Source organism: Rhea pennata, chromosome 6 (genome assembly GCF_028389875.1).
Source record: "Rhea pennata isolate bPtePen1 chromosome 6, bPtePen1.pri, whole genome shotgun sequence".
NCBI lineage: Eukaryota > Metazoa > Chordata > Aves > Rheiformes > Rheidae > Rhea > Rhea pennata.
Window position 1 is genome coordinate 39,416,460 of NC_084668.1, and position 25,102 is coordinate 39,441,561.

At 46.9% G+C, this 25,102-nt stretch overlaps 1 protein-coding gene across 2 annotated transcripts in view; it reads left to right on the plus strand.

Annotated features, from left to right (window-relative positions):
• Positions 1-16,622, plus strand: part of UBE2F (ubiquitin conjugating enzyme E2 F (putative)) — an 80,339-nt gene extending 63,717 nt beyond the window's left edge. For both annotated transcript variants that reach the window (XM_062578368.1, XM_062578369.1), the window contains one exon: positions 15,813-16,622. In XM_062578368.1, coding sequence (XP_062434352.1) covers positions 15,813-15,863 — 51 coding nt within the window. In that variant the 3' untranslated portion in view covers positions 15,864-16,622. The remainder of the gene's footprint in view (positions 1-15,812) is intronic.
• Positions 16,623-25,102: the final 8,480 nt, after the last annotated feature.

A 25,102-nucleotide genomic window follows, 5' to 3' on the forward strand; every position in this document is an offset into this window, starting at 1 on the left:
GCCTAATGTAGTTATGCATAAATGAATGGAGATAAAACAAAATGCAGGTTTACTGTTACTGGAAGGATGTAAGATAATATCTAGCTCCAAGGTGATGGAAGTAGCCTGGTATTTTGCTAATTGTGCAGAGTTACGAGATCTGGCATGCTGTGTTATCAGCCTGTTTCCTGCTCTGTGGTTGCCCGTAACCTTAAATTTATGACTGACAGCTCTGTGCTGCTCGCTTGAATTTCTGCCTTGGTCCAATTTATTTTATAATTTGTGGAGATGTAGCAGCTTGCTTTTCTAAAGTGACTAGAGGAGCTCCAGGTGCAGACACACCTGTTGTGCAGAAGCAGAGCAGAATTCTGGTGGGAATGCATCAAAATTAATGCAAGCAGCCTCCTCCACTTCCCTTAAGGTACCTACAGGTGCTGGTTGTTTCTTGATTAAAGGTAGTGATTCCTCATTTGCATGCTTGCACATCCAGAGTGTGAGCCTATGCCAGCACTTTTGGGTATAGCAGTTGATGGCTTAAGTGACACAGCATGAGGGGATGACATCTCTGAGAGTATCTTGCTTGTTCATAACTACAAAACCAAGTCTGCATACAAGTCAGTCAAGTGAGGACAGCACACTGAATACTTGTCAAAATAGTCTGCAGTATCGTTTGGTGATCTGTTGAACGTGGCATAAAAGATCAGCAATAAACAGAAATGCTTCTAGGATCTCATTAAGATGCTGATGCTAACTTTAAATATGACTCTGTTTAGCCTCACAATCATTTCAGTTAAAGAAAAAAAAAAGAGAGAGAAGATTGATTTCAGTGGCCAAATGAAGTGTTGGCAGGGAGCGATTCTTTTCAATGGATTCCAGCCCTGTGCTGGCAGAATTAGGAGGAAACTATCTGAAAACTTCAGCTGGTCATAGTGTACTGGCTGCTTTGTCAGCAGTGTTGCATATTCAATAAATTCTATAAAGGCTAAATTTTTTTTCCTGGGATCTAGGAAGATTTTTATTTCAGTAATAAAACATCTGCATGTCACTTGCAAATTACTTTCCATGTTACTTATTTTTAATCAGTCAAATGTATAAGCAAGCTATTACTTTGGGAACCCATGGCTGCCTTTTGAGTGTGTAGCCTCAGTTGTACACATAAGGTCCTGTGGCAGCAAATCTTGCCCTGCTGCTTAGCTCTGGAAAAAATCAGGCTTTCTCTCTAATCAGTGATTCCACAGAATTTCCTCATCTGAGGAGACCGTAAGGATTCTAGGTATTATAAAAGTTGTTTTCCTCTATTTAGAGAGTACCTCTCTGCTTTAGGACTTTAGGAACGTATTAACAGACTTGATGGGCTTTCTTGTTTTACTGCTGTGAAGCACTGAGCTAAGAGCATTGGGATATCAGCCTATCCAAAATGCAAGTCCTTTATAACTTGCAAAGTACTTACACTGCTTGTCGCGGAAAAACAGCATCTGATTTTGATTCTGTACAGTATTATTGAGCATATGAACCCATGAACTGAAATGCGTCCTGAAAAATATGTAAGAATTACATTCAATAGTTGGAAGAGGCAGTTAACCAGGTTTGGGCATATTTTGAATATTCTGTGCATTTTGTGTGTGTTGCTGCTGCCTCAAAATTAACAGACGGCTGCCTGCGAGGCAGCAGCAAAGCTTACTCAGGTCGATGAGCCTGAAAGACTTAACAGCAAAGATGATCTATCTGGTTTAAGACTCTTGGTTTATCATAAATGAAAACTAACGTTTCACCACTTAAATTTTCAGGAGAATATAAGCCAAATATGTAACTCTGCTGAAGTCAAAAGATTTGGAACTTCAGATTTTTGGCATTTGGGTTTTTTTTTTCAATTGACTGCAGTCAAGCCAAGCTTTTCATGTTGTCTTGATTTTTCTTTAAGCAGTAATAATTCTAAGTAACTTCACTTTTCATGCCTTTTGGTAACAAAGTGAGGAAATGGTTTTAAAGAATTTTTTTATTATTATTTTTTGGTTTTTTTTTTACTTGCAGCATAGTGAAGCTGGTTAGTGTTGGTTTACAGCAGAATTTTTAGATGTTTGGCATTGTGTGAATAGAATAAGATCTGACACCTACAATTTTAGTTTGACTATCCCGCGCACAGCTTTGAGCATAGTTTCTTGGAGACAGAACTTGAAGATGTACAAATTGCTGGAGCCCTGAAGCAGATGAGGACGCGTTAGCCTGGTGGGAGGACACAGCTGCCTCCTCTCCCAGCCTCTGCAGCGAGGGCTGGAGATGCTCAGGCAGTCTTGGTTCCTGCTAAGTCACAGTTCACATCGAAACATCACACCTTCCTCTTATTTATCGCATTTCATCAGTGGAGGCAAAGCGCTTTGCTGCTTTACACATGAGGACACAGTGATGCAGAGAAGGAAACGATTGACCTGTGAAGGGCAATAAAATAGGGTCTGGGCATTTGCTTGGCTTCTCTGTCATGTATTAATACCTTGGCATTTAAATCACATTCTGTTTCTTCTCCTTTCCTTAATTTTGACTTGAACAGCTTCTCAGCGTTGTTCTAAGGTTTCTGTACAGGCAGCCTTTGTAGCCTATTCTATGTCTGCTCTGACAAGTTCACCTTTTTCAAGGAGTAAAGCCTGGTTTTCTTGCCCATCTTGCTTGTAGATGCCATAAATTCATTTATATATATAAAACCCCCAAACTAAAAAGCTTAAAGAAGAAACGATCAGTTTTGTAGACTAAATTTGACGTCTATGTTTTTAAACTGCCTACAAAATAAATCTCTTTTCTGGTTTTCAGAACTAAGATTGGGCTGTGGTTTAAATCATCGTGGTGTCACTGACTGCATTCACAGCTGAGAATCTCATCCTAATGTGTCTCTTCCCCTTCTCCAGTAACTCACTTGTGTCTGTAGCACTGACGAAGAGGCTTCACCTGGGTTTTTCCAAGTGTTCTCCTTGTGCTCCTGAAAGAAGTGTTGCCATTAATGGCTTGGCAGTGGCTCCAGACCACTTGCCCATCCTTAGCTAGTGTAATTATAGTACTGTGCAAGTGCTCCCAGCTCTAACTCCCTCCCTGAAAGGAAAGTCTGTCCCATGCATGTGGTTAAAGTTGGCGTCTTTCTGAAAACAAAAATAAAGACTGCCATCAGGAGGGTAATTTCCTGTACAAGGCAGTGTGGTGCAAAAAAAGACTAATAAAGGTGGAAAGGAAAAGAAAATTCTTGCCTTTAATCATTGGAAGCAATCAGTTTCACAAGATTAATGTAAATTATTTTAATTGGGGAAAGTTACAGCATTGCAGGGCACTTTCAGGTTTCAAGTAATTTTTTGATTAAATTTCCCTAGGTTGTAAAACTGTAACTGGGAAGGAGGAGGAAGGGAATTCATCCATATCTTACAGGCTAAACAATCTAGTCTTGAACATATTGGAATCTGAGATAATAGTAATTAGGTGCAGAACAAAGGCATTTCTGTGCAGCTGGGACTAAAGGAATTATCAAGTTGACAAGCCCAACACTTCCCTCCTCCGCTCCCAAGAGTAGAAATCACACTTTTAACAAAATGTTCCTGTGTTTGGTGCATCACTCTGGTATGGAGAGATGTGTCAACCTAAGTGCCACTACTGTTTTTGAAGGATTTCTGGTTTTGATCGCTTGCCTTCTCTGGCAAAAGCTGGGTGGTGTTTCGGGGGCTGCCACTCCAGCATTTCTGCAACAGCAGCAAAATAACTTGCAGAATTACAAAATGAGAGATAATGATGAAAAGGAGTAAGACAGTTCTGGAAAACTTTGCTGGGCAGCTTGCAGGTGAAATGAAAACGAGCTTGTGTTTTTAGTGTAACTGTAAATGATATAAACATTATAATGATATCAACTGTCTTGATGTAAACCTTTTTATTGTTCTTGAGCCCAGCATAGCCAGTTAAACAGTGTTTCTGAAACATTTAAGGAGAGCTGTTTAGTTCTGTGACTGTAGGTTGTCCAGCCATTCGTCCTTGGGGCACTTTAAGCATGTGCTTCGCAGACTCAGAGTCACTGGGGTTGGCTGGGACCTTGGCGATTGCCTGTCCAACCTCCCTGCTCAAAGCAGGGTCAGCTAGAGCAGGCTGCTCAAATCAGTGTCCAGGCAGGTTTTGAACATCTGCAAGGATGGAGACTCTACAATCTCTCTGGGCAACCTGTTCCAGTGTCAGCCACCCATACAGTAAGTTGTTATGCTGAAATGAAATTTCCTGTATTTCAATTCATGCTCATTGTCTACTGACAGGATCAGAGACACCACTGAAGGAGCTTGGCTCTGTTTTCTTTACATCCTTCCTTCAGATCCTTATACCCTTTGATAAAATCCCCCTTGAGCTTTTTTTTTTTTTTTTCCCTCCAAGCTGAACAGTCCCAGTTTTCTCAGCCTTTCCTCATATGGGAGATGCTCCAGTCTCTTCATCTTTGTGGCCCTTCACTAGACTCTCTCCAGTAGCTCCATGTCTCTCTTGTACTGTGTCTAGCACTGGACACAGTATTCCAGGTGTGGCCTCATGAGGGCTGAGTCAAGAGGAAGACTAGCCTATGGTCAAATTGTTGTCCACCAGAACTCCTAGGTGGTCTTCTGCAGAGCTGCTTTCCAGCAGGTCAGTCTCCAAGCTGTACTGGTGCATGGAGTTATTCCTCCCGAGGTGCAGGACTTTGCTCTGCCTGTTCTGGAACTTCATGAGGTTCATCTCAGCCCATTTCTCCAGCCTGTTGAGGTCCCTCTGAACAGCAGCACAGCCCTCTGTGGTATCAGCCGAGCCCTCCCTGTTTTGTGTCACCTGCAAATTTGCTGTGGGTATGCTGTCTTCCACCATCCCGATCATTAATGAAGGTGTTGAACAGGGTTGGCCCCAGTTTTGACTCCTGGCATAGATAACTAGTGATGTCGTGCTACTGATCACAACCCTTTGAGCCTGGCAGTTCAGCCCGTTTTCAGTTCACCTCATCATCCATTTATCTAGGCCATACTTCTTAAGTTTGTCCATGAGCTTCATTTCAGTGAACCCTTAGCAATTATTTTGCTTTTCAGTCCCGTCCCCCCCCCCTCCCCCGAGGAATAAAAGCTTATGCAAGGGTGCTGTACATCTGACACCCCCCCCCCCCAAATCCCTGTAGCTTTTAAATATAAGGTCTGTTTCTGCCAAATTTAACAAAGGAGCAAAGTCCCAGAAAATTCTCAGCAGCAGTGAAGATGGGACAATGTGATAAAGTGCCACCAGAAAATGCTGCTGTGGGAGCTCAGCAGGAGCCCAGCCTGGGTGACCGGCCATCCAGCCCACAAGGTCATGCACAGCTTGTAGCCAGCTGCAGTGCTGCTTTGCCTTGCTGCTTGCAAGGGGGCTCAGGTGCAACCCAGGAGGGCTGAAGCCACTGCTGGGGAGGCAGGAGGTCCTAAAGCATATCTGAGAGGCTGTGCTGTGGTGGGGGAAGAGCAGTAATTACAGTCTGCAAATCTGTAGGCAGTCAGTTTTTGCTGTGTTCTCTGCTCAGTGAATGCATCTTGTAAAGTGCTTTCTTAATTTTGCTAGATATTCCTAGCTATAGGGATAAAAACACGTGGGTTACAAATAGGCTCTTGCACATTGACTAAACGAGACTGTGTTCTGGTAAAGAGAAGTATCCGCAAGCTATTAAAACACCGAGGGGAGTCCTGCTACTTCATACCGATTGCAAGAGCTGCGTATTTTTACTTGCCTTTTACTTTGTCTTTTTTCCTCTTCAGTGTTTAGCCATGTTTGAATTCATGAGTAATCAGACTGCTGTATGTGTTAATTTTAAGGAGTTTTTTGCACAACTCTTATTCTTTAATTTTCAGTGCTGCCTGCTGTAATGCCACGAGTACAAAGATGTGTGCTGTAAAGATTGCTTAATAGGTAATTGAGGTCAAGGCTCTGAAGCTACTGTTTCATCATCTTGCATTATTAATTCTCAAGGTTTACAGAAAACAGCACTTAATCATTGTAAAATTATGTATCTGATAATATTTGCTTCTCTACCTACAGGTACTCTGTTAACATCTTCTTAATGGCTGAACATCTCATTCTTTATCTCTCTTATCATTTTTAGGTGCTTTTAGTTCATCTAAAAGCTAGATTTCTCCTTCTCTGCTTTCACTCTTTGACATGATCTTGCAATTATTTTATTGTTAAGTACGCGATGTCACACCTATTTCTTGGTAAATTAAAAAAAGATCACAAGAGTTTGGTGTGGGACCTAGGGTTATGGAAGACTTTGAGATGATACAGGTACTTCTGTATACAAACAGCAAGAGGATATTGTTACTTAATCATGTTAGTGTAAGAAATGTTTTCTCAAGTGTGGTGATCTCCATACCCCAAGACTGCTTTAGCTTTTATCAGGTTTCCTGATGCTTCCTCTCCTGTTGAGGTATGTCAGGAGACATCAGGACAGCTCTCCAGACAGTTCTTCCTATGGGATAATCCAATTAATCTTTGCAAAAGAAAGAAATAAGGACATAAACAGGCTACACCTTGACTTCTTTACTGCAATTCTCTCCCCTCTTACACACCAAGAGGAAACAAAATGGTTATTTGTTGTACTGGGGATCTGAGCAGGTTGTCCCAAAGTTTATAATATTGGTAAGTCTCACTTAAAAGTTTGAGTGATTACTCTGCTAGGTAACTGGAAAGCGTGGAATTGCTGGAGCCCGTTTATGCGTTTAAGGTATGAATAGTCTCACTTTTAGTGCTTCAGATTTGAGTGCTGAGCTCACTTTTCAGTGGTGCCCTTTGTGCAACACACAGCAGATCTCAAGCTGAGCCAACCATCTCCACTCCCTTGTCCTAGTTGGTGGACGTTATTTTTTTTTCCTCCTTGCTCTTCCAAAGACACAGGAAGAGTTATCGAGATCTGTGCCTCCAGCAACTCTCCAGGCTCTACTGCTTGATTTGTGAATCTGAGTCCAGGTATTTGGACCACAAATTGATTTGTTTTTATCTTCGTCTTGTTCACACTGGACTTCTGTCCACAGCTTGCTTGATGCCATGGGCTTGTAGCTCGAGGAAGGGTAGGCAACAGAAAGGCTGTTTAGTGCTTGTCAAGACAGGGCTTGGTTAGAGCTGACAAGGGGAAACATACTGCGTTTCTTATGTTTGCTTCGAGCTGCTATCGTCAGCCTGACATTTTCTTATATCGTTTTCCAGAATATTTGAGTCAATGTATTGCTTAAATTAGCACAGTCTCATCCTTGCTATGCTACTTTGCCTAGTCGCGTGTCAGCTTCTCTTGGACTATGGGCCATCTTTGTCCATTGGCTAGTGTTAGGTTTTGCACTTAACCTCGTCCCCTTGTTTAAGTTGATAGTTTAGCATCAGTCCTTGACATGCTGAAAACTCTGTTGTGAACAGGAATTAGCTGGTTTTGAAGATTTTCTTCAAGAATGCTGCTTTTTATTTTTAACAGTACGGAACAGTGATGTGATAGAAGCGTGAGGATTTTTTTAACCTTCTTCAGGTAAAATAAGCAGCTCACATTTATTCTTGGATACTGAGTAGAGTATCTATTTCCTGATTTCTTCTATAAGAGGTTGTGAAACACTCAAGAAATGCTCTAATTAAATGCACCCACAAAGCCTATCAAAGGAGCTGAAGTATATATTCACCTTTGATCAGAGAAACCTGTCATGTTTCATGTAAGTAAACTTTCTCCTGTATTTTTTTAATGGAACCCAGAGTACTTGTAACAATTCCAGAACTTGCAACTTTGCTTTCTCTGCATACGCAGCCACTGTCTTGATGTCAGAAGCCCAGCGGCTGAAAGCCCGGATTTGATTTCATACTGCTGATGGTGATGTTTACCTATAGTCGTGACACCTGAAAGCATCAGCTGGGCAATAACAGACAGTGAATGTGGGTTTTTTGTGTTTTTGCAGATATTTTTAAAGGTTTTGTGTTGAGATTTTCCTCAATAGTATTAGCTAATATAGTGCAAGTTTTTTATGTTTGGTTTTGGTGAACACCAGCATCTCAGCGTTAGCAGTGTATCAGGTAAAAAAAATTTTTAGAGATTTAGAAGTCTAGAGAGGAATGAGAACTAGAGAGTCCAGGCATTTTCATATTTCTGAAATTTTCTTTGAGCTGTTTCAGACCATCCATCTCTGGCTGTCAAGAACAGCTATGAGCTTCGCAGTTATGGTTTGTGAAGCCGGTAAGCAGCAGAACAAGCTTCTCAAGAGCTTGATCTGTCATGTTGGAGACTGGCCTTTGCTTCTCAAACTTTTACCGTGCTAAAGAAGAATTTAGCTTTAGAAGGCTTTCAAACTCAATGTATTTTTGGGAGATGTTTAATTTCTGTTGTGGGGCTTTTATTGCCTGTTGATTACAGCGTAACTGTCTTATTAGGGACAACAGTACCATCCCAATCAAAAAAACCTCCATCTTCTCATAAGAATTCACCCTGTGAGTCATTGTGTTTGTTTATCTGCGTATTTATTGCAGTAAATCCTTCACTTTCTCTGCACGGCTAACCACCCTGTTTGGTGTGTGATGTTCTCGCAGAAATTGTGGCAACCATGTATTTTGTTTTCCTGCCGTATTCATGTATGTAGAAAACTGCTTTGGGGATTTTTCCGACTGGCTTCCCATTTTGTGTCATGCGTACATGTTACAGCCTTTGAAGCTTTCTCCCAGGAAGCAAAAAGCACATTAAGCAGCATGTGCAAATGAACAACAGCACATCTGCTAATTGTGCTAACAGATGGAAATAGGAAAAAATTACTTTTCTAATGCTAAAAGTATTTATAGAAGCCATTATCCATCTTTCATAACACTTTGATTGTGGATGGAGCATCTTTCTAGTTCAGTAAAATTGATTAAGCTTTTGCAGATGGTTTAACTTGTTGAGGCAGTGGTAGAAACGTGGAAGAAATGCGGATGCTTCAGTGCTTTTGTTTTACATGCTTTAGGCAAATAAGTGGCTTAAAAGGGAAGCTTTCATTTTGCATTCTTTAGAAAATTGCATTGCTTAAAAATGTAAACGTACAGCAGGTTGTTGAAGGCAAACAAGAAGTCTCTGTGGTCTCTGAGAGCGAGTTCCCCGTGCATCTCACCTGCCCCCAGGATTTGTTTGCAGAGCAGCGGCTGAAGGTTTGACTTGCAGAAACTCTCTCACCAGGCCCAGGCAGCTCAGATTTCCTCTGCTGTTGTAATTTATCCATTAAGATCTGAGATCCCAAAGGCATTTCCTCTCTTGGGAATGAGTGGCATCCTCCTGGGAGGAAGTGTTTGTTGCGCAGGCCGAGAAATCGGGATGACTTGGATAGTTTTCTTTAAGGGCTCTCAGTGTAGCCCTTTCCAAGAGCTACATCGCCGAGCTTGCCAGAGGGTCTGGCACCAGCCGCGGAGCTCACCCTGGTTGCGTTGGACGAGTGGGGTGTCGGCTGCCGACATGGGGCACTAGTCGGCGTGGCGGTCTCCGTGCTCTCGACATCACGGGCGTCTCCACTCACTGCCTCTCGGAAGTGACTCGGCGCATGCCCGGGAGATTTTCCTCATTTTCGGCTACTTGGGCATAAACACTAAGTGGTAGTGAGCAAACAGGCCACGGTCGGGGCAAAACCCGAGTCGTGCGGTGCTGCAGCTCGATGAGCAGAGGACTTGCAGAAGTCTTTGCTCTTGAGGGACCACGAGAACTGTTTTGGGATCCTAGCTGGGTTTGGACCTTAACCTGTGGGGTCTGAGCAGAGGCAGTGGGTGAGCCCTTGCCCTGTAGCAACCCGTTATCAGCAACGGAAATAGCTGTAGCAGAGGAACGTGCCTCCGGCCAAGCTGCTCCGTGAGCCAAAGGGCAGATTTGATGGGAATGTCAGGACCTACGTCACATTTGATCCAGGGAACCAGTTTCCCTGGGCAGTTGCTTTGCCCTCGTCAGCTGGGCTCGTTCCATTACCTTGGCACAGATGGGTTTCAAACGTGGTGATCCCTGGCTGCCCCAGCAGCTTTCACACCCGGCCTCCGAATCCATAGCCTTTTCCTCTTGTGATAACCTTCCCGGAGTGCTTCTCTTCCTTTATCTTTATGCTTCACTGAGGAACCACAAAAAGTTTGTAGAAACATGAGGGAAATAATTTCTTCTTAAGGTCTCGAGCATCTTGAACATACACGTGTGCGCTGCTTCATGCTCAGAGCGCTGATGCTTCCCTCCATCTCTGCAACGCGTCTCCCACCTCTCCTCTGAGTGATGTCAAACTGGAGAACTAGCAGGCAGGTCACTGACACTGTTCACGTAACTTCCACATGCTCTATGTACTGACATTTTTAAGGAAAAAAAAAGTAAACTAAACATGTCTCTTCTTCTCCACAATACCCAGCTTTTTTCCTGAATAGTCAAAGTAAAAATAGAGCAGTATTTTTTTATTTTTTCTCTGCAGGAATAATACAGCAGACATCCTTAGGACTTAGATACAGAAGAGATCTAATAAAGCCTTTTCTCATCGCTTTGCAAAATGAGAATTGCCTGACGTTGAGGAGCAGCTTTGTGATTCTGCAGTGGAGAGTGTGGGCTGCTCAGAGCGATGCAGTTTCCTACCGCAGCTGCTAGGCAGAGAAGTTCGAAGGCGATGCCTACGTGTGGGTCTTTCACCCCCTGCTCTCTCGCAGAGTCTGTCGTCTTATAGCTAAAATGTAATTACAGCGCTTGGCAAATTCTTAAATGAAATGATGTAGAAGCTGAGCTAAGGAGACGATAGCAAGGCAGCAATCAGAATTGGAGAGACACCTCGCATTTGCAATTTTCATGTTACTCGGAAGTTTCGTTCAGCTCCTTTTCAAATGGGCGTGAGCGTGGAGGGGCTGGTGGGCGTAACTCCTCGTTATTGCAAGGCAGAGGAGAAAGGAAAGGTCGTTTTTAAAGATACTTTGCAGAGCTAATAGGCAAATCTAGCTGATTATTATGTCCTCCTCCTGAAAAAAACTGACTGGAACTGAGTAATGTCATCTAATCATTGCTTGGTTACTGGTGCTCAGAAGAGCCTTTTATTCGACTAAACTGCGTTTTCAGTAAAACCGCTGGTAAGGTGCTGATAGAAATTGTTTGGAATTTAACCGTGGTGATAAAATATGGATTAAAGTTGTGTTCTTTTTTAATTTAAATGTTCCCTTTAATACAAAGGAGGGGGGAAGGGCAGGACAATTGACTGGTTTTGTCATCATTTATTTTTTGTCTCGGCTTGAATTGTGCAGAATTGCAAATGTCAAAAATACGAAGGTGGATCAAAAGGAGCATGTGAAAGTATCTAGGTCCTTGTAGTGGTGACTGACGAGGAGTTGTGGTAAGCTGTGCATTTTCCTGCAGAAATTGGAAGATGTGGCCTTCAGACCCCAAAGAGGACGCCCTAGTCAGTAGTAGCTGTTTCCTTATTTTGCAGCAACAAACCATCCAACGTACTTCTGCAAATGTAGGAATTGATGGCAGAAACTGAAGTCAGTATTATGAGGAGTAACAAGAAGATAAAGTTTGCCAAATACTGCAGTACGTAAAACGATGCCAGCAGTGGGTATATGAAGGATAATGAACTAAACCTGCTTTTTAAAATTTATTTTATAGGTTCTTAGGTATGTGTCCGTAAAAATATTCCCGAGATAAAATTTGCATTACAACTTTTTCAGAAAGCGCTGGTCTTCACTATAAGTAATGTGACAACTACCAGAGAAGCACTGCGTTTGCTTTGGTTACTTGCGCAGAAATATTTTCTCAGATTAAAAGCTTATCATATGCGAGCAGTTAATCAGTAGAATCGCTGTGGTATAAAATGTTGAAGAGCTCGAGAGTCAACCTCTCTTAGAGATGCCAGTTCAGGTCAAACATCTGTTTTCCAAAAGATTCCTAATTCTTAAATGCCTGCTTCAATGTGCTTTCCCCCCCGCCGCCCCCATACTTCTCTATATTTCTCTGCAGGAATTTCTCAAAGATACATAATTTGTGCTGAACTTCCATTCTGGCTAGGTACAGAGGTTATTTGCTCGGGGTAAAATACATTGTAGTAGTAAAATTTTACAGCCTGCCGTATTTTAGGTTAAATTTTTAAAGCTCATTTCAGTGCTGTATGTCTTTAAGATGATAAGTTCATCAATTGAGACTTAAGTGAGTTGTTTTAACAATACATCAGTCTGTTTTTTTTTTTTTTTTTTTATGTAGAAGTTGATGAGTTTTCTAGAAGAAGAACGAGTTAAGTTTTGCTTTTCAATGTTTGCTTAACATGTACTCGTAGCACATGGGATGGTGGGTAGTGCCCACACACTAGCGTCCTGTTGGAACTGGGAATGGACCTGCTCTGCTCTCCTGCAGGATGTGCTTTATGTTTTGTTTTATATATGTTCTTAACTGGTTTCCTGTTCCCAGCTGGTCGTCATACACTCGTCACAAGTTCGACCCTGCTTGTTGCACCGTATTACTCGATACGTGTGCTTTCTGTGCTGGCCCATGGGATGGCTGTTGTGTTAAAGGTAGCGCTGTCTGAGCTTCAGCTTCCTAATTTAGGTCTCTGGATCACGTCACTCCATTTTGTGCGGAGGAGACCTTAGCTCCCAGCGTAGACATGAGGCACAGACATCTCAGGATGGGTCTTGTACCTCCCAACCACCCAGCTCATCTCTGGGGAACCCCGAGGCATTTGTGTTACTCTCTTGCTCCGGGTATCTTCCACTTTGAAATTTGTGAAGCGGTGGTTGATGAAGGGCAAATAAAGGTATTTTGTGATTAAACTTCCTCCTTGAAAACCTCATCCAGGCACACACTTGACCCCCTGTCAGGGCTTAATGAGTTGTTTCTGATGATGAAGTTTTATGTGTTATAGCATCTGTCCTTCTATAGTAAAACGTCAAGGTAACGATCAGCCTCGAGTCTCCCTCTTCATCAGTCTTTGGCCTGACAACTCTAGTGACAGAAGAAATAACTTCAGCATAGAGATGTCCAGCAGGGCCTGTAGCCGAGCTAGCTGTGGGACGTGATCCCTGTCCAGAGGGACACGACTGCGGCCCCACCAGACACAGCGGCCGTCAGCGTTGGCTAGATGAGAGTTCTGGCTTTTGCTGGCTTATACTGCAGGAGCTTAAAGGGTCTTTGACGTGAACCGCCATCTCCTTTGCCAGCTGCTTTGGTAGTGGGGGCTCTTCAGCAACAAGGTCCCTGACCCTTCTCCCTCTCAGCACCAAGACCACCTGGATGTAACATATTATTTCTCATCGGTGCCTTTCTCTGTGACACAGGATAGTCCAGGCCCAGAGCTCTAATGCAGGCTTAAAGCTGGGGACTTTTCCTCGGGGTCATCCACGTAAAGAATCAAAGCGAAAGAAGTTTCATTCAAGTAGGTCGGCCTGCGTAAAAAAAAGAAATCTCCTGACTTTGCGAAAGCTGCCTCCTAGCCCGTTTTTCTAGTCCTGCGCTTCGGATCCCTCCTCGAAGGGGAGCTCAGGGAGGGTAAGATGCGCCGCCGCGGAGAGTCGCAGGGCGGGTGCGTGCCGCGCGGCGAGGGCCGTCTGCCCGGAGCTTCCGCGTGCGAGGTGAGCAGCCCGTCTCCATCTCCCCCCGCTTAGCGTTCACGGCAGGGTTTTGTTGTGCCTGTTTTGCAACGCAGTGTAACGTACCGCTCTGATTAAGTTTTTTTGCTTCTGATCAGTGAGGACCGCAGATGAACAGATGCGCGTCCAGAGAAGCGTACGCTGTTAATCAGGAACTGTTAAGCCATATGGCATGTGAAGAGGGAATATTGCAGCTATGGAATGAGAACCTCCCGCTCAGCAGCCACGCTCGCGTGAACCAAGCTGTGTGTTAATGTATTCTCGCCAGTGCTGTCAGTTCCTTCATCGGGAGAGTAAGCATAAGTGACAGGATGGATTTTTGGAGCGGTCTTTCTCCGTTGAGGTCCTGCTTCTGTGAAGTCGGTTCAGAGAGCCTGTCTTTCCGTCTGAAAAGTCGGTGAAAGTAAGGGTGAAAATGCTTCCGAGCCGCCTGTGCGGCGCTGCCGTTCGATGGCGATAGTCTGCTCTACAGGGCAGAGTGACTCCGCTGCGGGTCCAGTAGTGTATTTTTTTAATTCTCGTTACCAATTCCTTTTAGTGGCCCCTCTCGCAGGGAAACCCAAGAGCAGGCAATGACGTGCTGTCAAGCCCTCTGTTAATTCAGCTTCCATCAGGATTATGGCTAAGAATGTTAGTGACCCAAAATGATTGGGGGGGGGGAGGGGAACAGTAAAAAAGCTGCTACAAATTTTCCTATTTTTGGTCAATATTTTTTTTTAAAAAAAGGTAGTATTGCTAAGCTGGGCCTCCAGGTAGCTGGCTGCCTTTTATTTAGCTCTGCAATGCTTGTGCATTATATAGTGCAGTGTGTATATAGTGCAGTGTTCTCACTAACTTGCTCTGATTTTTACTTACCTGAGAGCAGCCTGAAAATGAATTTTCGTGCTGTGAGAAGACAGTCAGTGATATTGAAAATATTCATAATAACCATTAATTGAAGGGCTTCTGGCATCATTTGTTATTAAAAGTAACTTTTAATTTGTATCAGGGTAGTCCATAACAGGTCAGAGCCGAATATGAATTCAAAAGGTCACTTTTTTGTTTGCTATTTTAACAGATACAAGCTATCTACAGCTTCCTCTTACCAGAAACAACCCGTGATCTGGGAACCTCTCAAATAGACGTGTTGTTTAGAAGTAGTTAATTCAAAACCACTTCAACATGATACTCGGGTATCAAAACCATTCTCAAAAAAATAAAGCTGCCTGGTATATGCCTGATGCTGAGAAGTCCAGCATTTTACAATGTTTTTTTGTAATGAATGCTTATAATTTATACCATCTGGTGTTATTCCATCTAAAGCACAGATTTGTAGTTCTCTTGAGGGGAAAAAAAAACATTGGTGGTGGTGGTGTTTTTGCTAAAGCGTGTTCGTATTTTTGTTTCCCCTGGTCTAATGTTTTGGGCCTTAAACTGTGTTTCGAAGCTCTTTCGAGACATCCAGAGCAGTGAGCAAATAACTCATGGGCATCTCTTGGAGGCACTTTGGAAAACAAAGTCACGGACAACATTTCTAATCAAACATAATTCTTAAAATTTGAGCCTTTGAATTTGGACTTTAAAATTCACTGGGAGGAAAACCAAGCCGTTGTAAGCGGAGCCCACGGGGGCACGTGTTGGAAGCGCGCTCTCGGGGCTAAGGAAATATTGACGCCTCCCGAGACTGGTGGGCGAGGAGAAGTTCAGACTCAATAGCACGGGGACGACGTGCCAGCCGGGACAAGTATCCGCTGAGGGGGACGCCAGGATCTCTCCCTGGCTCGGCATCTCTGTGCTTTCACGATAAAATACCAGAGCGCTGCGCGCTCCCGTTAACACGGAGGTTACGTACTGCTTCCTGCGTGGTTTTCGTGGAGGGTTGTAGGTGCGAGCGTATTCCCACCGAGCCGCTCGGGTGATGGAGTGTTAATTCTCCAGGCTACAATAAATGACAACGGGGCAGTAACTGATTTAGCTTAATTATACACTAGCCGCGATCCCGTGCGATTGCCGGAGGTGGCAGGCGGAATAACTGTTTGGGACGGAGCTGCGACAGGGCGCGCGGCTCTTCCAGCAGTTCCTTCCGTACGGTCCTACCGGGAAGCAGAGGCTCCCTCCCCCGGGGCCAGGACCGGGGGCTCCGGGACAGTCGCCCACCTTTCCCTGGAGAACCCTAGGCGGAAATTGCACCTTGCTGGTGCCAACGCGTGGGCGTTTAGCGTCACCGTGATCCCCTCTCAGCGCCTCGGTGGCGTGCTGGTTGTAAGTCTGACTGTGCTTCCGTCTAGGAGGACTTTCGGAATAAAGTTGAAGATTACATTAAGCGCTACGCGAGATGATGAAGGGCGATGGATGGCAGGACCGAGGCTTTCGCACTGTCGAGTGGTCTTTAACTTCAGCAGCAGCAGCAAAACCAGCCCGGATTGTACTAGTCCTGTGTCCATGTTGTACCGAAGAAGAAAACTAACTTCATAACTTGTCCATGTCAAAAGGAGAGTTTGGCGTAAACGCAGCGAGAAATTGTGTATGTTGGTTGAAAAAGTTGTTTGCTTACTTTTAAAATGTTTACTCTTCCAAACTGTACTGTATATCCTGTTGATGAGATATGCTTGAGAAGTTAAGAGAAATCACTATTGAAATTGTATTTACACTTTTTTTTTTTAATTCTTCTTGCCTAGTTTGGAAAAAAAAAAAAAAAAAAAGAAAGAAAAGAGGTGGTGTGTTTCTGGAACACTTCGAGTTGGCAATAAAATGGTCTCTTGTGTACCAAATCCGCAATATACCGTTGCCTTTGATGAGCGGAAACGATCTGAGCTTTTTCCAGAAGTCACTGGATGAAGGCTTAAAAAACTTGCCGGAAGGCAAGTAAAAGATGAAATTCTACTTCTGGTATTGAAATTCTGATTATACTTGATGTCTGTACGTTTTTGCCACAGCTTTGGAATTTTTCTTGTTGGTATTTTCAGCTCCTCTTTGGGCCACAGTATTTTTCGTTCCTGCTCATTGTGTGAAGTAGTTAAAAGAAATGTAGGCTAATCCCGAACTTAAGCATCTGTGTAGTTTTAGTAAAATTGTGTGTGTGTATGTATTTCTGTGAATATGCAATGAAAGGGAGTTTTTTTTTATTATTACTATTTTTAAAGAAATCCACCTCTGGCTTTCAGCTGTGGATGGGGTGAGGGGTTCTTGGAGGCTGTTTGAGCTGGTGAAAGTAACTTCAGGCACCGGGCGAGCCCCCGCCTGTGACCCAAACGTGATGGTGAGGGGCTGTGCTTCCTTCCCCCCCCCCCCCTCCCCGGGGCTCCGGGACCTCCCCCAGGGGACAACCCCCGGCACCCACGGAGGCAACCACGTGAGGGAACACGGGGTGGAGGGTGGCTGGTGTGTGTGTTTGGAGGGGGGGGGACGGGATGTGGGTGCCTGTGTTTCTGAGTGGGAGGGGGCAGGAGTGGGTGTGAGTGTGCGTGTGTGTGTGTGTGTGGAGGGGGTGTCTGAGTGTCAGGGGGTGCAAGTGCCTGTGTGTATGCATGTGTATTTAGGGGGGGTGATGTGAGAGCGTAGGTGTGTGTGTGTACAAACGTGTATGGGGGGGTGAGTGTCTTTCTGTCTTGGCATGTGTGTGTGTACACACGCTGGGGGGTGTTAGTGCTTGAGTGTGGGGGTGTGTGTTCACGTGAAAGTGTGTGTATGTGTGTTGGGGCATTGCATTCGTATGTGTGGGGGGTGTGTTGTCAGTGCTTGTGTGTGTGCATGCTTGTGCGCGTGGTGGGGGTCTTAGTGCTTGTGTGTGTTGGGGTGGTGTTGTGAGTGCCTTTGTGTTGTGGAGTGCAGGTGTGTGTGTGTGCACGCTGGAGGGGGGGTGTCAGTGTGTGTGGGGGGGGTGCATTTACCTGAGTGTGTGTATATGCGTGCCCATGTGCATGCAAGTGCATGCACTTTGGGGGGTTCTTTGTGCGGGTGTGTGTGTCGGGAGGGGTTGCATTCACACACGTGTGGGGGGGTGTTATGAGTGCCTTTGTGTCTTGGGGTGCAGGGGGTGCGTGTGTGCGCGCACACGCTGGGGGATGTCAGTGCATCTGTGTGTGGAGGGGGTACAGTTGCATGTGTGTACATGCATGTGCGCATGCATGCACTTTTGGGGGTTGTTAGTGTGTGCGTGCATGTGTGTTGGAATTGTCATATGTGCATGGGGGTGTTGTGAGTGTGCGTGCATATGTGTGTGTACACATGTGCACATGGGGAGTATTAGTTCTGTGTGGGGGTGGGTGAGTACATTCACACTTGTGTGTATATGTGTATATGCAGGGGGGTGTCAGTGCTTGGGGGGGTACATTTGGGGGGGTGTGCGTGTGTGCATGCGTGTGTGTGTGTGTGTTGGGATTGCATTCATATGTGTGGGTGTTTGGGGGGGTGAATTAACTGTGGAGGAGGTGTCGTGAGTGCACGTGTGTGTGTGTGTGTATACGCACATGCACATGGGGGGATCTTAGTGTTGTGTGTGTGCATGCACACACCTGTACTTTTGGAGATTGTGTGTGTGTGTGCAGGTGTGCATGAGAGTGTATTCACACATGTGTGTCTGTTTATATATGTGCGGGGGAGTCAGTGTGTGTGTGTTTGTGTTGGTGAATTCACGTGTGTGTAAGGGGGGGTGTTGTGAGTGCCTTTGTGTCTTGCGGTGCAGGGCTCTGTATGAGCGTGTGAGGGTGCATTCACACATACATGTGTGTGCATATATGCAGGGGGGTCAGTGTGTGTGTGTGTGTCTTGGGGTTGCATTCACGTGTGTGTGGGTGTTGTGAGTGCCTTTGTGTCTTGGGGTGCAGGGGTGTCTGTATATGGTAGGGGTGGTGTCAGTACTTTGTGTGTGTGTGGGGGGGTGCATTCGTGTGTGTGTGTGCATATGTGCGTGTGTATGCACATGCACCTGGGCGGGTCCTAGTGCATGTGTGTGTGTGTGTGTTGAGGGGGCTGCATTCACACATGTTGGGGGGGAGTGTTGTGAGTGCCTTTGTGTCTTGGGGTGCCGGGTGTGTGTGTGTGTGTGTGTGTGTGTGTGTGTGTGTGTGTGTGTGTGTGTGCGTGCGTGCTGGGAGGGTGTCAATGCTTGTGTGTGCGTATGTGGGGGGAGGTGCATTCCTGTGAGAGAGTGTGTGTGTGTGTGTGTGTGTGTGTGTGTGTGTGTGTGTGTGTGTGTGTGTAGGTGCACGCGCGTGCACGTGCACATGCAAGCACTTCTTTTTTTTAGTGCCCATTGTGTGTGTGCATGTGCGTGTGCACATGTGTGTATGTGTGCACGCGTGCATGGGGGTATGTGTGTCAGGGGGGTTGCATTCACACGTGTGTGTGTGAGATTGTTGTGAGTGTGAGCGCTTGCACGTGTGTATGTCTATGCACCTCCACATGGGGGGAGGTCTCAGTGCTTTTGTGTGTGTGTGTGTGTGTGTTGTGTGTGTGTGTTTGTGTATGGGGGGTTGCATTCACACGTGTGCATGGGGGGGTTGTGAGTGCCTTTGTGTCTTGGGGTGCAGGGGTGTGTGTGCGCGTGTGCACATACTGAGTGGGTGTCAGTGCATTTGCGTGTGGAGGGGTACATTCACATGCATGTGTGTGTGTGCATGTGCACGTGCACACGCATGCACTTTTGGGGGTTGTTAGTGCATGCGTGCAAGTGCGTTGGGGGAATTGTTCTTGTGGGTGTTATGAGTATTCGCATGCATATGTGTGTGTACACGTGCACATGGAGGGTGTTCTGTGGGGGGGGTGGATAGGTGCATTCACACTTTTGTGTGTGTGTGTGTGTATGGGAGGATGTCAGTGCTTCTGGGGGGGGCATTCACAGGGTTGTGTGTTGAGATTGCATTCATGTGTGTGTGAGTTTGGGGGGGTGAATTCACCTGTGTGTGGAGGGGGTGTTCTGAGTGCACGTGTGTGTGTGAGTGTGTGCGCGCATGCACACACCTGCACTTTTGGAGGTTGTGTGTGTGTGTGTGTGTGTGTGTGTGTATGCAGGTGTGTGTGAGAGTGCATTCACACATATGTGTCCGTGTGTATATATCCAGGGGTGGGTCAGTGAGAGTGTGTGTGTCAGGGGTGTTGTGAGTGCCTTTCTGTCTTGGGGTGCAGGGGTGTGTGTGTGTGTGTGTGTGTGTGTGTGTGTGTGTGTGTGTGTGTGTGTGCGCGCGCGCGCGCGCGCTGGGGGTGTGTGTCAGTGCGTTCACACGAGTGTGTGTGCACACATGCATTTTGGGGGGGTGTTAGTGTGTGTACTTGTGCAAGTGTGTGTGTTAGGGATTGCATTCGTTGTGTGTGTGTGTGTGTGTGTATATAAATATTTATATGCGAGGGATCAGTGCATGTGTGTTTGTGTGTTGGGGGTAATTAACATGTGTGTGTGTGTGGGGGGTGTTGTAAGTGCCTTTGTGTCTTCGGGTGTAGGAGGGGTGTGTGTGTGCACACACGTGTGCTTGCACGCTAGTGTGTGTGTGTTAATGCTTTGTGTGGGGGGGGTGCATTCATGTGAGTGTGTGCATACGTGGATGTGTGTACATGCATGCACATTTGGGGGTTATTAGTACATGTGTGTGTGTGTGCGCGCGTGCGTGCCTGTGCGGGTGTGTGTTGGGGGACAGCATTCATATCTGGGGGGGGTGTGAGCATGCACGCGTGTGTATTTTGCTTGTGCACATGGGGGGGGTCTTAGTGCTTGTGTGTGTGTGTATGCTGGGGTGGGGTCAGTGTGTGTGTGTGTGTGTGTGTGTGAGTGTGTCGGGGGATTGCATTCACACGTCTGTGGGGGGCGGGTGTTGTAAGTGCCTTTGTGTCTTGGGGTGTTGGGGTGTGTGTGTGTGTGTGTGTGTGTGTGTGTTTGCTGGGGGGGGCATCAGTGCTTGTGGGGGTGTATGTGCATTCACATGAGTGTGTCTTTGTATGTGTGTGTGCATACACACACGCACACACACTTTTGGGGGTTGTCCGTGCGCACGTGTGTGTGTGTGTGTATGTGTGTTTGGGGGGGGGGTTGCATTCACACATGTGTTGTGAGTGCCTTTGTGTCTTGGGGGTGCAGCGCTGTGTGTGTTTGCTTGGGCGGGGGTGGGGGGGGTGCATTCACATGTGTCTGTGTGTGTGCACACTCATGCACATGCATGCACTTTTGGGGGTATTTGGTGTATGTGCGTGCGCTCGCGTGCAGTTTGTGTCAGGTGGTTGCATTCATATGTGTGTGGTGGGGATGTGAGCGCAGGCACGCGCGAGCGCACGCGCGCACGCGTGTGTGTGTACGCACATGCATGTGGGGTGTCTTAGTGCTTGTGTGTGTGTGTGTGTGTGTGAGAGAGAGAGAGAGAGAATGTATGTGCATGTGCATGTGCACACACATGCACTTTTGGGGGTTGTTAGTGTGTGCACGTGTGTGTGTTGGGGGAATTGGATTCATATGTGTGGGGGGGTTGTGAGTGTGCACGTGCATATGTGTGTACATGCATGTGCACATGGGGGGAATTAGTTCTGTGTGTGTGGTGCATTCACACATATGTGTGTGTATGTATATGCGAGGGGGGTCAGTGTGTGTGTGAGGGTGCATTCACACATATGTATGTATTTATATCTGGGAGGGGGTCAGTGTGTGTGTGTGTGTGTGTGTGTGTGTGTGTGTGTGTGTGTGTATTTGGGGGGGGCAGGGGGTTTGCATTCACACGTGGCAGGGCCTTTATGTCTTGGAATGCAGGAGTGTGTGCGTGTGTGCTGGGGGATGTCAGTGCGTGTGTGTGTGTGGGGGGGTGCATTCACGTGAGTGTGTGTATGTGTGTGAGCATGCACACACCTGCACTTTTGGGGGTTGTTAGTGCATGTGTGTGCGTGTGTGTGAGGGTGCAATCACACATACATGCCTGTGTATATATGCGGGGGCGGAGGGTGTCAGTGAGTGTGTGTGTGTGTGTGTATGTGTGTGTCGGGGGGGGTGTTGTGAGTGCCTTTCTGTCTTGAGGTGTAGGTGTGTGTACGTGGGGGGGGAGTGTCAGTGCTTGGGAAGGGTGCATTCACATGAGTGTGTGCATGTGCACATGCATGCATTTTGGGGGGGGGGTTGTGTGTGTGTGTGTGCGTGCGCGCGCACGTGCGCATGTGTGTGTTGGGGACTGCATTCATTGTGTGTGTGTGTATATATATATATATACGGGGGGGTCAGTGCGTGCGCGCACGCATGATGTGTGTGTGTGTGTGTGTGTGTGTGTGTGTGTGTTGGGGGTTGTATTCACAGGTGTCTGTGGGGGGGATTGTGAGTGCCTTTCTGTCTTGGGTTGCAGGTGTGTGTGTGTGTGTGTGTGTGTGTGTGTGTGTGCGCGCGTGCATGCGCTGGGGGGGTTGTCAGTGCCTCTGTGTGTGTGTGGGGGGGTGCATTCACATGAGAGAGATGAGAGAGAGAGAGAGAGAGTGTGTGTGTGTGTGTGTGTGTATGTGTGCGCACATGCACAGACCTGCACTTTTGGGTTGTTAGTGTGCATGCATGTGTGTGTTTCGGGGGGGGTGCATTCACACGTGTGGGGGGGTGTTGTGAGTGCCTTTGTCTTGGGGTTCAGGGGTGTGTGTGTATGCGCTCGTGTTTGCTGGGGGGGTGTGCATTCACATGAGAGACTGTGCGTGCGTGCAGGGGGGCTGCATTTACATGTGTTTGGGGGGGTGTTATGAGTGCTGTTGTGTTTTTGGGTGCAGGGGTGTGTGTACGCTGGGGGGGCTATGTGTGAGTGTGTGTGGGAGGGTTGCATTCACATGAGAGAGAGAGAGAGAGAATGTGTGTGTGTGTGTGTGTGTGTGTGTGTTGGGGGGGAGGTGAATTCTCGTGTGTGGGTGGGTATTGAAAGTGCCTTTGTGTCTTAGGATGCAGGGGTGTCTGTGTGTATATACGCTGGGGGGGGTGTCAGTGTGTCTGTGTGTGTGTGGGGGGGGGGTGCATTCACGTGTGTGTGTGTATGTGTGTGTGTTTGTGTGTGTGTCAGGTGGTCGCATTCGTGTGTATGTATGGGGGGGTGTTGTGAGTGCCTTTCTGTCTTGGGGGGTGTGTGTGTGGGGGGGTGTGCACACACAGGCTTGCGGGGGTGTCAGTGTGTGTGTGTGTGTGTGTGTGTGTGTGTGTGAGAGTGCATTCACACATATGTGTCCATATCCGGGGGGTGGGTCAGTGAGTGTGTGTGCGTCAGGGGTGTTGTGAGTGCCTTTCTGTCTTGGGGTGCAGGGGTGTGTGTGTGTGTGTATGCTGGAGGTGTGTGTCAGTGCATTCACACGAGTGCGTGTGCACACATATGCATTTTGGGGGGGGGTGTTTGTGTACTTGTGCATGTGCAAGTGTGTGTGTTGGGGATTGCATTCGTTGTGTGTGTGTATGTATATAAATATTTATATGCGAGGGATCAGTGCATGTGTGTGTGTGTGTTGGGGGGGTAACTAACACGTGTGTGTGTGTGTGTGTGTGTGTGTATGGGGGGGTGTTGTAAGTGCCTTTGTGTCTTCGGGTGTAGGAGGTGTGTGTGTGTGTGTGTGTGTGTGTGTGCACGCGCGCACACATGTGCTTGCACACTAGTGTGTGTCAATGCTTCTGTGTGTGGGGGGGTGCATTCATGTGAGTGTGTGCACATGCATGCACTTTTGGGGGTTATTAGTACCTGTGTGGGTGTGTGCGTGTGCGTGCGTGCCTGTGTGGGTGTGTGTTGGGGGACAGCATTCATATCTGGGGGGGGGGTGAGCATGCACGCGTGTGTATTTTGCTTGTGCACATGGGGGGGGGTCTTAGTGCTTGTGTGTGTGTGAGAGAGAGAGAGAGAGAGAGAGAATGTATGTGCATGTGCACGTGCACACACATGCACTTTTGGGGGTTGTTAGTGTGTGTGTGTTGGGGGAATTGGATTCATATGTGTGGGGGAGTTGTGAGTGTGCACGTGCATATGTGTGTACATGTATGTGCACACGCGAGGGGGAATTAGTTCTCCTGTGTGTGTGTGGTGCATTCACACATATATGTGTGAGTATGTATATGCGAGGGGAGGGGGTGTCAGTGTGTGTGTGTGTGTGTGTGTGTGTGTGTGTGTGTGTGTGTGTGTTGAGGGTGAATTCACGTGTGTGTGCGCCTGTGCGTGTGTGTGTGTGTGTGTGTGTAAGTGGGGGGGGGGGTGTTGTGAGTGCCTTGCATTGCAGGGCTCTGCATGTGTGTGTGTGAGGATGCATTCACACATATGTGTGTGCATATATGCGGGGGGGGGGGTTAGTGTGTGTGTGTGTGTGTGTGAGGGTGCATTCACACATATGTATGTTTGTATTTATATCTGGGCGGGGGGTCAGGGTGTGTGTGTGTATTGGGGGGGGGAGGAAAGTTGCATTCACACATGTGGCAGGGCCTTTATGTCTTGAGATGCAGGAGTGTGTGTGTGCGCATGCGTGTGTGCTGGGGGATGTCAGTGCGTGTGTGTGTGTGTGTGTGTGTGTGTGTGTGTGTGGAGGGGGGGTGCATTCACGTGAGTGTGTATGTGTGTGTGCACACACTTGCACTTTTGAGGGTTGTTAGTGCATGTGTGTGAGGGTGCAATGACACATACATGCTTGTGTCTATATGTGGGGGGTTGTCAGTGAGTGTGTGTGTGTGTGTGTGTGTGTGTGTGTTTGTGTGTGTGTCGGGGGGGTGTTGTGAGTGCCTTTCTGTCTTGGGATGTAGGTGTGTGTACGTGGGGGGGGTGTCAGTGCTTGGGGAGGGTGCATTCACATGAGTGTGTGCATGTGCACCTGCACGTATTTTGGGTGTGTGTGTGTGTGCGCACATGTTGCACATGTGTGTGTTGGGGATTGCATTCATTGCGTGTGTATATATATGCGGGGGGGGGTCAGTGCGTGCACGCACGCATGGTGTGTGTGTGTGCGCGCGCGCGCGCAGGTGTGTGTCAGAGGGTTGCATTCACACATGTGTGTGGAGTTTTGTGAGTGTGTGAGCATGCGTGCCTGTGTGTGTGTGTGTACAAATGTGCACATGGGGCAGGTCTTAGTGCTTGTGTCTGTGTGTGTGTGAGGCGGTTGCATTCACACGTGTGTATGTAGGGGGGTGTTGTGAGTGCCTTTGTGTCTTGGAGTGCAGGGGTGTGTGTGTGTATGCGTGCGTGCACGCTGGGGTGTGTTTCAGTGCTTGTGTGTGCACAGGTGCATTCATGTGAGTGAGTGTGTGCGTGTGCACGCGGTGTGTGCACACTCATGCACTTTTAGGGGTTGTTAGCGCATATGTGTGTGTGTTGGTGGATTGCATTCATGTGTGTGGGGGGGAGTGTTGTGTGTGTAAATGTGTATGTGTGTTTATGCATATGGGGGGGGTCTTAGTGCTTGTGTGTGCCTGAGGGTGCATTCACACCTGTGGGGGGGTGAATGTTGTGAGTGCATGTGCGCTTGCGTGTGTACACATATGTGCACATGGGGGTTTATTAGTGCTTCTGTGTGTGTGAGTGTGAGGGGGTGCATTCACACACACGTGTGTGTGTATATATATGCGGGGGCAGTGCATGTGGGGGGGTGGGAGGGTGCATTTACACAGATGTGTGTGTGT